The 15,847-nt window shown below is 42.4% G+C and overlaps 1 protein-coding gene across 1 annotated transcript in view; it reads right to left on the minus strand.

Moving 5' to 3' along the window:
• Positions 1-4,871: 4,871 nt before the first annotated feature.
• The window catches only part of ARID4A (AT-rich interaction domain 4A), a 49,210-nt gene continuing 38,234 nt past the window's right edge, over positions 4,872-15,847 (minus strand). The window contains exons 18-25 of the mRNA XM_066551504.1: positions 14,971-15,055; positions 14,701-14,833; positions 14,503-14,565; positions 12,359-13,489; positions 11,381-11,485; positions 9,673-9,888; positions 9,299-9,445; positions 4,872-8,850 (exon numbers count right to left, since the gene is read on the minus strand). Of these exons, the coding sequence (XP_066407601.1) occupies positions 8,747-8,850; positions 9,299-9,445; positions 9,673-9,888; positions 11,381-11,485; positions 12,359-13,489; positions 14,503-14,565; positions 14,701-14,833; positions 14,971-15,055 (1,984 nt within the window). The 3' untranslated portion in view covers positions 4,872-8,746. The remainder of the gene's footprint in view (positions 8,851-9,298; positions 9,446-9,672; positions 9,889-11,380; positions 11,486-12,358; positions 13,490-14,502; positions 14,566-14,700; positions 14,834-14,970; positions 15,056-15,847) is intronic.

The following is a 15,847-nucleotide window of genomic DNA, read 5'->3' on the forward strand; positions in this document are numbered from 1 at the left end:
ATTCCCTCAGGGAGCCCCACGGGGTCCTCCCAGCCCGGGCTCCCGGCCTGACATGCTCCAAGCACTGAGCTTGCTGCAGTTTTCACAGAATTCACAGAATCACTGGGTTGGAAGGGACCTTCAAGATCGAGTCCAACCCAGCCCCAACACCTCAACTGAACCCTGGGACCCAGTGCCACATCCAGGCTTTTTTCAAACACCTCCTTTCTCCTGTGGATGCCAGCAGGAAATACAGGCTCTGCACAGCACAGGGTCTGCCCTGCTGCTGGATGAGCCCACAGAGAGGTTTGGAAGGCAGCTGGATTGGGTTAGCAAACACAGCAGTGCTTTGGAAGGATCCTGACAGCTGAAATCCTGCAGTCAGGCCATCAGTGCAGTGGAATGACAGTCAACAGGCACCCTGTGCTTCAGGTCTCACTCATAAAATACAGGAACAATGGGAACTGAACATCAGGAGCACCAATTCTGAGACTCCAGGTGATGAGGAGTGAACCAAAGCTATTTCATGTCAGCTGCCAGGTTCTGTTATCGATAGAGAGGCAACAGCAAGGAACAGAAAGAGCAGGAAGAGTTTTTTGTTGTTACTTTTACCTTTCTATTTCCAGCAGAGCTCGAACGAGTAACTCAGCTGTGGATTCCTGGCTCCTGAGGGCAGCACAGTGCCCCTGCCACCTGCAGCAGTCACTGCTCTGGGTCCTGCAGCTCTCCCTGGAGCCTGGACCTGTGCTTGCAAAGGTGGAAGGAGCCATGGGAGCCTCCAGCCCCACATCCCTGTGTTTGTACCGCAGCCCCTTCCTCCTTTGCCTGGGCCTCGTTACCGCGGAGATGGAGGAGAGCTCACTGAGACAGTGAAGGCTAAAAGCAGCCCAAATAAGGCAGCAAGTCTGCAGTGTCCTGTTTTTTCAAAGGAATATCAGGCTAAAACTGTCCAGATTGTTTTGCTACAATCAGGCCACAAATGCTGCAGCTAAACTGAATCAATACATGTATAGTAAAGACTCGAAGGCTTTCCTTGAAGCAGCTCTCTTTCTGTTAATCATTTGAAAGTAATCCATGATGGAGATTTTCCACTGGATCTTCACGGGCAAAGAAGTGCTCAGAAAAGTGCATGAAGAGTTTAACTGAGGGGAGGATTTTCATGTCTTCTGAACAAAGCACCTTGGAGCTGAAGTGAGGGGAGTTAAAAAATTAATGGCTTTCTCTCATTTCTGTATTTGGAGCTAGGAAAATATTTAATTAGGACAGATTTCCTTTAAAAAGGGTTAAGCAAGTTTTAGAGGGTCTTAGTTAATAAATTACCCACTTTCAGGTTTGGATAACCAGTTTTGTCAAATCTCTGTTTCTCTTCAAAAACCTTGTGGTCTTTCACATCCAGGTGACAGGTTGCATACACACAATACAAATATATTTGAGCTTGGAAATAAAATGCATCCATGTAACTAAAGCATCCAGGTGATAAAAATAAATAATATAAAATAGGATCAAAATGGTTTTACTCTGGATCCTAACAAAGACAACAGCATTTTCTTAAATGCCATTAAGGGGTGTGAGGAGGAGGTGAATCACAGTAGGTACAGGAAGGGATCCCACTCTGATGGAAGAAGGAGCAAAGGGTGAAAAATGGGAAGCTGCTGAGGGAGGAGTACTGAGAAAGCTGTGGAAAAAGTGAGCCAAAGTGGAGGTGGGAGGGGAGGGCAGCCTGCCAAAAAGCAGCTCAAGGAAACTGAGCTGGTAAACAGACACTCATTAGGGGGAGATGCTCACTGCAGCAGCCGTGGGGAACACAGATCCTTCCTGCTGCACACACACACACTTCCTCCTCAGCCACAGAAACCAGACCCTTTTCAGCAGCAAGGGTCAAATGAGAGCCCTGCTCCAGAGTGCCCTGGACAGCACAGTGCTGGCACAGCCATCAGATCAATCAGCTGGAAGATTATAATGGAGGCTCCTTGAATTCTCTCCAGGATAAAAGCAAAGCCCCAATTTATGTAATCCCCTGCTGAGAGCTTCAACTGCTGAGCTTTGTTGGAAGGCAAGAACAGGAGTGACTGCAGAGCTGTCAGGAGTGTGGGTGAAACACTGAGCGTGGCTGTGGCTGCAGAGCAAGGAGGCAAATCCTGTGTGCTCTGACATTCCCCACTCCGGGAACTGGAGCTTAGCAACAGCTCTTGGTTCAGCATCTTCTCTCAGCTAGCTGGGAAGTCAGCACATGGCATTTGAAGAATCCAGTTCAAACCTCAGGAAGTCCATTAAGCTCAGCTCCAAAATTCCTTGAATGAGTCTGGCCCAAACTCTAAAAGCTGTAAAAGCAATTAAAGCCTCTGACACCTGAATGTGCATCATGCCTGCACCTTGGATTTTGAGTTCTTTTAATGCTGTCCTCTGGAAAAGTTACAATTCTGCTTCATATTGGAGGGTTTTTAAAATTGTTTTACCTTAACTTCACACTCCTTTGTGTTTTGGTGTCAGGGAGCAGCAGGTTCTTCACAATGAATGTCAGGTAAAATGCATGTGTTACAACATTTTACAGCAACAACTGGAATTAGATCAGGGGAAGTGCATTAGTGACTTTCTGCAGATTAAACTGTTGTGTTTCTGGCCACATTGCACCAAAAGGCACGGGGAGGTGGCTGGGTCACAGCAGAAGGCACTTGGAGGATGGATCCTGGGGCACCAGGAGAGGGGCAGGGTCACCCTTGGAGCACACAGACTGCTGGGGCACAAGATACTCCTGGAGGGGGTTGGAAGTAGATGATCTGTGAGAATCCTTTCCAATCCAAACTGGTTTTTATTCTCCAGAGACGTAAGAAAATGTCTTATGGAAGATGTGGAAGAAGAGAACACATTTCTCTGCTTGCCTGCACATCCCCAGCTCAGGCAAGGCTCTGGGGCAGCAGGACACTGCAGGGGATGCAGTGAGCAGTGGCATCCCTGGGCACTGGGACAGCCCAACAGGAAAGGTTTTATAAAAAGCCAGCTCTGGGCTGAATGTAACATCAGCTGATCATTCAGAGGCACAGAGAGGTGCTACCCTGCATGGGGATGCTGCCCAGTGCCTCTGAGCCAAGCAGAAATCACGTTCTCATCAATTGTTCAGGGCTCTCTAAAGGAAAGGCAGGAAACAAGAACAGCAGCAGCCAAACCTCAGCCACAGAGATCAGCTCCCTCAGCACTGCCTGTGGATAACATTATTCCATAATTATTCCCCCCAGGATGAAGTGGGGCTGCTCTCACATTCTGAGTTAATCACATTCAAATACCTGCACAGACCAACATAAAATTTTACCTCTCACTGGTTCCAGTGCCAAAACATTTCCTCATCAGAGAGGGATTGTCCTGCCCACCTAGGGAACCACTGCCCCCATCCATGTCACTGGGATGGCACACAGGGGTCACCACCTGTAGGGTGGGAAGCAGAGCACGTGCAGAAGGAATTAAGGGTTGGGGCTTTCCTTATTTTTCCTTTTAAAATAGCTTTATTTATTCATAAGGGAAACAAAGGAGCATCAAAAGAGATGGTTTTAAGTTTCACATAAACAAGTTCCTTGTTAAAGCAGAGAGAAAACACACTCTTGTGCAATCCAGCAAAGTATTTAATACAAATTCCACATCTTACCCCTCCTTATGAAACTGGCATAGCTGGCAGGAGCAGGGTAAATTAGGTCAAGCTGTACCCAGATGAGGGATTAGAGGAGGAGTTTGGGAACAGCTGAAGACACCAACAGTGCTGGAATGGAAATGTTGTTGGGTTATTCTGAACAGCAGGAAAAGAAACACCACCAAACCCCCAGCAGCAAGGCAGGGCAGTGTCCCCCAGCAGCAGGGCCAGGGTTAAGCACAGTGACAAGCCCTGCAGGCTGGCACAGCTCTAGCACAGCTCCAGGGCAGCTTTTCTTGGCTGGCAAACACTGCCAGAGGGAAAGTGAAGCAAAGCTTCCCTGGTTAGTGCAGTGAGTGAGCTGTGCTGGGGCACTGAGGCCAAAGGGCATCAAACAAAGCCACTTCTCATGCCTGGAAACTCCTGGTGAGGGATGAGCAGCAGCACGAGGGTGTTAACCAATGCCAACAGCTGCAGAGCTGAAGCAGAACCAACCTACTCTGAGGCAGAATCCAGAATCCAGCCAGAATCCCACTGCAGCATCTCTGCAATGGGAAGGAGCAGGAATAACACCATAAATAGCAAAGATAATTCAAAATCAAGAAGACACAGGACAAGTGCTGTTCTTAGAAAAACTGCTTTCACAATCAACAGTTTGATCCTTCCAGTTTTCTTTAAATGGCAGCATGGTATTTGTCATTGAGCTGGGACTAATCATTAATCCCAGAATAATCATCACTCACTGGCATTAAAACAAACACACCATCAGACCAAAAACACTGAAACACAAAAAATAGATTTACATATCCATCCAAAGCAATGGATGGAACTGATAAATAAATACTTGTGGAATGTGGGGAACTCACAGATATTCAGAGCAAACAGCAGACCTCAAATAAATCCCAGCTACTCAGTGGAAACTGATAAAGGTGAGTAATTTTAAACACTGAGACCTCTTAAAATCCCATCCAGTTTGGTGTGAGGTAATATGGGAGAATGACAGGTTTTCTCAAAATCCGAGAGCAACAGTTTATTAGTGTGAGCTAATTACAAAATGTCATTTTCCTGAGTCCTGGAATTACAGTGAGTCAGCCTCTGGCAACATCCCCTTTGGTTCCACTGTTTTATTATGGCCCCCACATCTCCAGAGCCTCACACTATAGCAAATAATAAAATCCCAACACCAGAGAAGGAAAATCACCAAGATTTCAGTGCATCATTTTTGCAAACGGCGGTGAAGTTTTTTTGCAGTGAAGTAAACAGCTCAACATACTTTTGTGAACACATTAATCTTTTATTTCAGCTGGCAAATCTGGCTCATGTCAGATTTCTTTCAAGCCATCAAACCAAACCTGCTTTTTTCTTAAAAAGAAGACTACAGCATTTCTTAGACTTACTGCTGGTAAAGAATTCCAGTAAATGCTGCCCAGAAAATCCATTTGGCTGCCTCAGCTATCCAAGAAGATTTTTAATGGGGAAAAAGAACATGTTATAAAAGTAATAATTTTTTCATGTAATATTCCATCTGGTTGACAAACCTGTCTGCAGAGAGAAGGCTCTCTCAGCAGTGGATTTTCTGACTGAGGCACAGGAGTTCACAATCCTTAGATTCAGATTCTCTTCCCAGCTCCACATCAAAGCCATCATGAATAATTTTGGTAGCAATTTCTGCATGGCTCCCCCTACAAAAAAATGAGAATATGTAACCATTTAAAAAATTTCTGTCTGTTCTAATACCGCACCTTCTAAAAAATTAGACTGAAGCATGCACAAAAGCACAAACACTGATTCAATCACCTTTTCTGCTTCTCCCTGTGAAGGTCAGACACATCATCCTTCAGGAAGACAAACATTTCTTTGCCCTTGTTATGCTTTTCATTCACTGATAATTACTACTGAAAATCTGTTTAACCTCTGTCAAAACAATGATTTGTTATTATTGTTCTGACAACTCTGCTTCTCTTGCCTGATCTGTTCAGGCTGATTAAACAGGAGAAACTTTCCCAGCCACCAGCAACCTGATGGAGGAGCCAAAACCAAGCAGGGATTTAACTGGGTGTTCTGAACTTTCACATCAGAAAATAAAAACTCACCAGTACAAATGTAGCTGATACACTTGATGGAAAGTGAATAAAATAAGTAAGGAAATGAATCTTACCTTATGCCCTTGCATGGACACATTCTGAGGTTTTCCATCTTTCAGATTTTTTTTGCTCATACAAAAATAAGTTATCTGCCAGCAACCTGGCAGTTCTTTGTATCAACTGCAGAAAATGAAGGAAAAGTCTGATTCTCTTACAACCTTGTTCTTTTTACAGTATTGGATCCCATATCTTAATTTTTTTTCTTTTTTTACCTCCTAAGGAAGCTTGAAATAGAAAATATTATTTTGAGGAAAAGCTGTAGGATATCAGAAGGCAAGAGAACAGCACAAAGATTGCCAAGAAGGTGCTTTGTTTCTGCTTGGTCTCAGAAACACAATACCTAATCTCTTGATTAAAAATTCCCAATTCTGTATAATCATAATTACTGTGTCTTCAACAGGATAAACTTCCAGCCAGTGAAAGACACTTTGGAATTTATATCAACAAGGCTTCAATAAGGGGATTCTTGTAGAGTTAGAAACCATAGATTTTATTAGGGTTTCTTCTTGATTTCACCTTTAACCCAGGACAGCCCAATGAATCCAGCTACTTTTCTTTTCCCTGTGAACTTTTTAAACATCACAGGAAACTACTGCAACCTTCTACTGAATAATCTGATGTGCTCCTTCCCAGAAAGATACAAACCAGGGAATCAGTGACATGCTGGAGGCTGTGCCTTGGCACAAAGTGCATCTTTCCCTGCAGGTTCAGTGCTCTGCCCGAGTAACACCAGTTGTTTTTGGGGTGAGCACAGAGAGGGAAGCAGGTGGGAGAGGAAGCAGGGAGGAAGTTCTCCCTGTCAGTGGGCTGGAATGGGTTTCCATGTTCCATGGGAGCATACCTGGAGCCTTCCAAGCAGGGCTTTCAACATTCCTAAGAGACAGGAGCAGCAGCCAGCTGAGAACACAGTGGGGAACATCCAGGCCAGGGCAGCAGCTCCTCCATCCTCTGTGCCTGTTTAAGGTCTCACAGTGTGCACACAGGTTAGATACCAGAGATCTGCACAAGATGTCATTAATCCTGTTATTTGCCTGGATTTTAGATTGCTTCTGTAAATATTAAACATTTGACCCGTGTTACTTCCTTTTAAATGAGTATTGCTTTTTATTTGTAGCTATTAGAAGATTAACAAGTAAAAGTTAGCTCTGAAAAAAGTCTTTACAGTAATTTATGGAGATTAACTTTCCTATTTTAGGGTAAAGTCCAGACATTTACAAGAACAATCACTTAAATAAAAATAGAATATAAAGCCTATGTTTAAAACATGGCCTTTATTAGCGCTGTCTAGTGAGCTCCATATTTATCTTACATTGAAATAGTTCTGCTTTGCTTAAGAAAAGACAGAAAAAGTGCATTTACAAGAGTACTTTTTCTTTAATTTTCTGTGAAAATGGAAGGAATTGGAATCACAAGTTGACAAATGCTGTAAAATGAAATTTCAAGAAACATCAATTTTAGTAATGCTACGCCATCACTAGTGTTTCCTCCTGACCTTCTGCTGTGTGGAACCAGAATATCCTGATATACAGTCTAGAGCATCTATGTTATTACTCTACAGCATATTAAACACAGAAAAAGGGGCTCAGGCCCCCTTTCAATGTACAAACATGAATAAAAAAATTGTTTAAAAAAATCACTTTTTATACATAATGTATATGCAAACTGCTTTAAATACATGGGTTTGGAAGAGTTATTTACAAGCTGCATCAGCCCGTGGGACAATCCACAGGCAGAGCACACACAGTTGCTTTTACTTTATTGGTGCATCTCAACTTTGGGAGATATAAATTTATTCGGCAGTACAGCAAACACAAGAACTTGTGACAAAGCATCTTAAGGGCAACCCAATAAATTTTGTTCCTCCAAACAAGGTTAAGTACTAGGACTGCCAAAGTTTCCAAATCGAGTTTTATTTTAACCCAGATGCCTGCTGGCAGATCTGTGTGGTGGAGGATTTGTAGACAGACCCATTGCAAGTACAGGTTTGGCTACTGGATAACTCCTCCTGAAGAGCCAGAACTGAGAAGGATGTTTTGTCCAAAGAGTGAACTAACCTAGAATTTTTTTTTCCAATTTTATTAATATTTTAAAAAATACATAAAAATACAACATCCAATGTCTGAATAAATATATTTAACAAGTTGCAAGATACCTTATTTTACACAAAAATTTCAGCTTTAGAAATCTTGTTAAATAACTTCATTGTTGTTATATATTTCATTTTTCGTCTTTTTGTAACAAAATAAAAACTCTGAAATTACATAGAAAAAAGACAAAATATTTTTGTCAAGGGATAAGATAGTCCACTGAAAACCTATTCACAATTCCACTGTAAACATTAATAAACATTAAAACATTTGCATAATTGTGTGCTCAAAAATCCTATAAAAAGTGGAAGACTTATTACAACTGTAGTTTTCAGTCAACTACACTTCCTTTCACAATTTATTTTGTCCCATTTACAGCTTTAAAACTGGGCACATTGCTGAACACATACTTTGGCAGTTCTGTATAGCAAGTGCTTCCACAAAGAGGAACTACTCACCAAGAGTTACCCACAGCTTGGTGAAAGTGCAGCAGTTGCTCAGTTCTTTTGGATAATACTCTGATGTCTGCTTGGTGCACTTGCTTTTTTTTTTTAAAGATCACCCTAGAACACCTGAATGCTTCATTGGACATTAACTTTGCAAATTTGATAAGTGCCCTTCCTCTGTGTTAGGAAAACAAAACAAAACAAAAAGAAACAAACAAGAAACAAAAACAAACACAATTACAAGGATGCCACGTTGTGCCTACAAACCTTCAGTTACCAATGAGCTTAAGTTCTCTGAACAGTAAATTAAACAAAAGAAGAGGGTAGGAGGGGGGAAACAGGTACAGTCCAGCAGTGGAAGTGTGTACAGGATATACTTGGCAATGTCCAACCAGTTGAGTGCTTTCTGTGGCAGAATTTCAGGGTTTATGTCCATGGCAGAGAGCTGCTGGCAAGGCAGAGAAATGTTTATCACCTGCACTCCACAGCCAGCACGTTCTGGGGAGGAGAGGATGATGAGGGGCTCATTCCAGTGTCTGAGGAAGCAGATGACATGGATGCTCCTGTATGGGACACTGAACACACAGAACAACAGATCAGCATCAGGTTATCAAAGTGCAGCTCACAAGGAAGGTTTCCTTGCCTTTAGCTTGTGTAAAAAACATCAAAGAGCAGCACAGGCACAAAACACTGATAAAGAGGTTTTGCCAATTGCTTTCCCTGCTGTATTCACACGGGATTAGCCTTACCCAGTTATTGAAAAGGTAACTCAGGTGACTCTAATGGGAATACTTGCACTAGGAAGTCCAAGTTTCTACCACACAGTTATAAAAGGGTCAGTAAATATTTCTGTCAGGTTCACGTTCCAAAACACCACAAATATTCCTTCTAAATACGTACAAACAGATGGTAACACTTTCCTTTCTTCTAAAATACCATCAATTCAACTCCAATTGCTTTGAGTTACACATTTCCAAACAAATTAACCCCTCATGGGCATCATAAAGCAAATCCCAACCTCACCTTCCCTGTCTTTCTTTTTCAATCGTTTCCTTCTCCTGTCTATGGTTGCTACCTCTGACTTCAAGGACATGTAGTATTTTCGGATCTCCTGGAGCTTTTCTTGGAGGAAGGAGATCCTTTCAGTGCTGCTCATATTGTCCAGTTCATCTGCAAGTGGAGAGAAATGAAAAAATAACTTTGTCAAGGTGGTTATAAACAAATGAATGCAGTTCTTAAGAGGATGTAAGACACAGCATGGAAGATAACACATTTCCATAACTATGCCAGAAAAGGCCCACAATTAATTTAGTATCCCAAAATGTCCATGTTTTTCTTTCAGAACAAACTTTCTCACAAATTGCCTGTAATCAAGTCATTTCTTGCTGAATCCTTACTGAGCTGGAAGCTCCATTTGTAGACTCTGGGTGAAGCATTCTGGTGGTGGTGCTTGTCCCTGTGCTTGTCCTTCTCTCCATCCTTGATGTGAGGAGAAATCACCCTGGCAGGGGAGCGGGAAATCTTCTGGGGTTTGGATGCATTGATGTGTTTGACAGGAGTACATTTACTGGAACTGTCCAGGACAGGGAGATCCTCACTGTCACTGCTTTGCCCTGCAGGAAAAAGAATTCATTTGGACTTAAAACCTCCACATTGACATTCTAAAAATTGTGGTTATAGTAAAGAAAACAATGATGAAAAAACCCTGCTGCATCTTGCTTAGAAGATCACAGAACACACCCAAGGAATAATGATCTCAGATTCCAAGGATAACCTGATCAGACACAACATGCACTGAACTCTCAAGTGTAATAATCATAACTGATGCAGGGCTAACTAGGCCTAGTTAAAAAGTAATAGTCAAACTTCTGTTCAGAAATAATAAATAAACTTACCAAAATTAGAATATCAGAGCGCTGATAAACTGTCTTACATCACCTATTTTAGCTTTCTAATATAAAGCAGACCAAAATCTGTTTCTTAAAGATTAAACCTAGATTACTATGGGTAGGTAGCACTATGGGTGGATTACTACAGGTAGTATTTAGTTATCAAACTGCTTTACACATCTAAAGGAACAATTCTGAAACATGACTAAAACAACAGAAGTTCAACATGTAACAGAAAATTTTTAGCTCATATATTCAAATATTTTAGATTCCCACAATAACTGCCAAATTCTCCACAGGCATGTTAAATATATCTGAATAGTGTATGTCAGATAATTATATTACCCAGTATTTTAGTTTGACATTTAAAAATATAACAGTGTTGCCACAAAGCCAAAACCACGGATTCAGTCATGCAATGATTGTCAAAAATTTTGTGACAGGACAAGAGGGAATGTCCTTAAGCTGAGGGAGGGCAGGGATAGATGGGATATTAGGCAGAAATTCTTTATTATAAAGATGGTGAGGCCCTGGCACAGGGTGCCCACAGAAGCTGTGGCTGCCCCATCCCTGGCAGTGTTCCAGGCCAGCTTGGATGGGGCTTGGAGCAATGTGGGATTGTGGAAGGTGTCCCTGAACATGGCAGGGGATTGGAACAAGATGACTTTTAAGGTCCTTTCCAACCCAAACCATTCTGTGATTCTCTGAAAAACGACCTACAGAAACACAAAAATTCAGATTTCCATATCAAGTTATAAAATAGTCAGATACTTGAGAGAAAAACTAGACAAGATCCCTTTGGATGAAAAGCTTTTCCTTAACATCCAACATTTTTCTGTATTTCAAAAGCATTTATTTTTTCCCCCAGGAGAAACACCTGTTTTAAGACTTTAAAAGTACCCTCTGCCAAATTCATAACCAATCCAATATTTAAAAATCAGCATAATGATAAATATGTACTAGCTGCTAATATAAATAATAATTTAGACGCTTTTCCTAAGTAATATAAAACAGACAAGAGATTTCCCAGTTACACTGGGAGAGAGCTCAGAACTCCTCTACAGTTTATCACCAATAACCATGATGAATAAAAATTGAAAACCTTGAGAGGGAAGCCCCATCCACTGGAAACTGTTTGTAACATGAGAACAGTATGTTCTTACACATATTTACAGGCCAGGACAACCTTCCCCCTCCCCTCCCTGCAGGAATATACCTGTTCCATTCTTTTCATTTTTGGCTGCAGCACTGGTTCGCTTTGGAGTTCGCTTTTGCTTTTTTGCCAGCGTTCCACTATTGCTGTCACTGGGTCTTTTTTGACCTATGAGAGGAGGGAAAAAAAAATCAAAAATAAAATATAAGACACCTCAAATACTTCTGTTACTAAAAAGCTCTTTTTATAAGCAACAAAGAAATTTAAAACCAGACAGCCTGGAGAAGAGGAAGCTCTGGGGAGAACTTAGAGCCCCTTCTGGGGTTTAGAGGGGCTCCAGGAGAGCTGGAGGGGGACTTGGCACAATGGCCTGGAGAGCCAGGACAAGGTGGAACGGCTTCCCACTGCCAGAGGGCAGGGTTAGATGGGATATTGGGATAGAATTCTTCCCTGTGAAGGTGCTGAGGCCCTGGCACAGGGTGCCCAGCCCCACCCCTAGAAGTGCTCAAGGACAGGCTGGATGGAGCTTGGAGCAAGCTGGGATAGTGGAAGGTGTCCCTACCCATGGAAGGGGACTGGAGCAAGATTGGCTTTGAGGTCCCTTCTAACCCAAACCATTCAGTGAATCTATAACCAGCAGACAAAACACAGCAGCAATTTTTAGCCCAGTAACACCAGCCTCAAACCACCTTCAGGAGGATCAGAGCTGGTCAACATCAGCTTACAGTATTAATTCTACACTTTAAAAATCCTGCCTTACTCAACACACTTGCTACATTTCTTATTTTTACCTAAAATTTCTATGAAACTGCAGTAGTGGTGGTGCTGTCAGGGTTCAGTAAGCATCTGGATGATGCTCTTAACTCAGGTGATTTAGCTGAAGTCTATGATTCTCCTACTATTTCCCAAATAAGCCAATACAAATTAATTACATTTTATTGCAGCAAAAATAGTTTTATAGATTCCTCTAATCCCATGTGACACTACAAAACCCAAAAAGAACCCTTCTCCCCTCCATGCAGAGAACACAGAGCAGCTCACCTTTCTCTCCCGTCTCCCTCTCCTGCCCCACCGTGCTGCAATTGCTCGACGTGGTGCTGGCCTCGAATCCATTGGCAGACTCACTCTCACAGAGCCCTTCCTGAGACTCTTCTGCCACACTGTCCACCTCAATGGTCATGTCACTCTCGCTCTTGATGCTGCGGGACTCGTCCTGGCTGAGGGCCAGAGGAGAGGCCACCGGGAAGCTCGAGGGGACGCCGGGGGCTAAGGCAGACGGGGCAGAGTTGGAAGAACTGGGGTCTGGCTTTTCTGCTGTTGTGTCTTCAGTGCTGCTCTTCTCCTTCTCATCCAAGTCATCCAGGTCTACTTCATGGCACAGCAAGGTCTCAGGACCAATCTGAGGCATTGTGTCATCCTCATCTTTCAAGGGAAGGCTCTCGCTGGCTTCGGCCGGCCGTTGGAAGCTGTCGCTCCTCAGCTCCGCACCGTGCGGAGCCGATTCCGCCACCAGGGACGGCATCTCCTCGTTTTCGGTTCTGAGGGACTCCTCAGCATTCAGCCCTCTACATTCCTCTGCTCCACTACATTCATTGGTCCTCTCCTCAGATACAATATTTGGCACTTCCATCTCACTCTCTCGCCGGTTTCTCTTCTCAGGTGACGCCTGTTCCAAAGTTTTCCTTTTCAAAAGTTTCTTATCTTTTGTGGAGGGCTCTGTTTCGCTTTCAGTAGTGCTGGAAATGTCTTTACAGTCCAAGGAAGACACATCTAACCTTTCAGGTTCTGTAAGAGATTCATTTGCCACCTCTTCCTGGCTTCCTGGTGCAATCTTTGCATTCTCCAATGAGGGATCTTTTGTCTTGCTCCTTCTCCCTTTTCCCTTAGGTGATTTTTCAACCTCTCTTTTGATTTCTTCCATTTGATCCGTTTTATTTCCAAAAATTTGAACAATTTGTTCACTTTCCTCAACTTCCAGTTTCAGTGTTTCTAGCTGCTGTACTTGAGTCCTGTCATTTTCCTTCAGCACATGAGAAATCTTTGGGTTTTCCTCATCCAGCTTCTCATCACGGAGTTTTTCACCTTTTTCCAGTTCTGAAGTTTCTGGAGAAAATTCTTCATTCAAATTCTTTTCAGATGACTCATCTGCTTCACTGTCAGATGTGCCAGAGTCTAAAAAAAATTTAAAAAGAAGCAAACAGCACCCTAAATAATTAATTGCAGCATGACTTTTTATTTGAACCTCACAAAAATCCCTGTTTTCAGTAATCTATGAGGTCAACATCAGCTTACAGTAATAATTTTACACTTTAAAAATCCTGCATTACTCAACACACTTGCAACACTTCTTATTTTTACCTAAAATTTCTATGAAACTGCAATAGTAGTGATGTTATCAGGGTTCAGTAAGCATCTGGATGATGCTCTTAACTCAGGTGATTTAGTTGAAGTCTGTGATTCTCCTACTATTTCCCAAATAAGCCAATGCAAATGAATTACATTTTATTGCAGCAAAAATAGTTTTATGGATTCCTCTGATCCCATGGATATTGCCTCTCCCATGTGACACTACAAAACCAAAAAACAACCCTTCTCCCTTCCATGCAGAGAAAAAAACCCAACCCAAACCCAAAAATAAAAACCTTCTAAACCCCAGTATGGACATTTCATTGCTGAACTATTGTACAAATGCTGCACCACACAGAGAGCAAGCATTAGTACATTACCAGGAGATTGCTCAGGGACCTGTACTAAAAGGAGACAGTGATTTCACATCAGTTCTTGTTCACAGAGAGGCTTAGAAACACCAAAGATGTGCTGCCATTTGTGTATAATTAACAGCTCTGCTGGATGATGGAGTACTGAGGTTGAGGACTTAATTAGCACAATAAAGACCATCATTATAATGCACTGGATTTGGTCTGCTCAGGACTGAAAGGCTCTGGCTGAAGAACATGGGATGACTTGTACAGTCACTGACTGCTCTTGTGTGAGCAAGCTGAGCTCCTCAGCAGTGTCAGCTCAACTGCTTACTCAACAAAATTTACAGGGAGAAAGGAAAAAAAAAAATAACCAACCAAAAAAGAAGGTAAAAAAAAAACCAAAACCAAAAAAAAACCCCAAACTTCTTTTCAAAAAGGTACTGAAAAAGCCTCCAAAGCATACACAGGGCTGAAATCACTCACCGTTTGATCCTCTATCAGAATCAAACATTCCTGAGCTACGTCTGGTCTGCCTGCGAGGTGTTGCTAAAATTAAAATCGAAAGAATTAATTTGTATCGATCGGCAGGAGCGCCCAGCCCCGGCGGTGCCGGCCCGAGGGGCGGAGCGGGAGCTCCGGGCTCCCGGCCCGGGCTCCCTGCACGTCCGGGGCCGCATTTACCTTCGCTGTTGGGCGTTTTGGGGAGGCTGCAGGACGTGTTGGAAGGGAGAGTGGATTTCAGAGGGGGCCGCCCACGCTTGGATTTTTGTTTCTCCTCGTCCTTCTTCTCATCCTTTTCACCATCTTCTTTATTCTGCAGGGGAAACAGTGGATTTTTATTAATGTTTCACTGCTGATTATCAAACCTTTTGTTTTATTAAAAACAAGACTGTGGCCTGAATAACTTTTATTTTTAATATAGAACTACAACAAACTTATTGAAATCATTACTTTTGTTTTTTTCTTCTGTTTTCTCTTTGGTCCTCCTTTTTCCACTGGCCAGATAATCCGATCAGCTTTCACCCATTCATCATACCTGAAAGGGAATGGAACCATGCTCTTACCACTGCACATTAACATTGAATATGAGGAGTAAAAGACTTGAATTAACACAATATTTATTAATGAGGTAGGAAAAGGCCAACACCAGGCTGGATGGGGCTCAGAGCACCCTGGGGTAGTGGAAGGTGTCCCTGCTTATGGCAGGAGGGTGGAATGAGATGGGATTTCCTTTCCAATCCATTCCATGATAGCAGAGCCTGTATTTACAACTCGTGCAGTATTCTGGCCTCAGAAAGGTGAATGACATTTCCAGTCCATAAAAAAACCTTATGGGATGAGAGAATTAGGTACAAACTTCCCTGTCTCTCACTGGAGCACTCAGGGGACTGAGTCAGCTCCAAAGTGTCAATTATTCCACATCAGACACATAAGACAGTTTTCACCACACCACACCTCAGCAGGAAAATGTACCTTCTTTTTTTAATTATGGCAACAAACTGGATGAGATTCTGAAAAGCACAAACACAGTGATGGCTCCTCAAAATCTCCTAAAGGTATTAAGGTAAAGGGAACCTGGAAATATTTTTCATGTTGCCACATAAAGCAATTTGCTTATGGATTTGGAATACCACATGTTATATACCAGAAGTATATAAAGTACTATAAAGACTGGCTGCCAGGAGAAGCATTTTTACAATCCCAGTTAACATTCAATACAAGAATATATTTTATTGCCAAAATTCCAGTGCTTAATACACTTAATTGTAAATATCTTCATCATTATCAATGGCTCCCTTAAAGAAAAGTTTGCTATTGCTAACACTGA

Source organism: Molothrus aeneus, chromosome 6 (genome assembly GCF_037042795.1).
Source record: "Molothrus aeneus isolate 106 chromosome 6, BPBGC_Maene_1.0, whole genome shotgun sequence".
NCBI classification, from domain to species: domain Eukaryota; kingdom Metazoa; phylum Chordata; class Aves; order Passeriformes; family Icteridae; genus Molothrus; species Molothrus aeneus.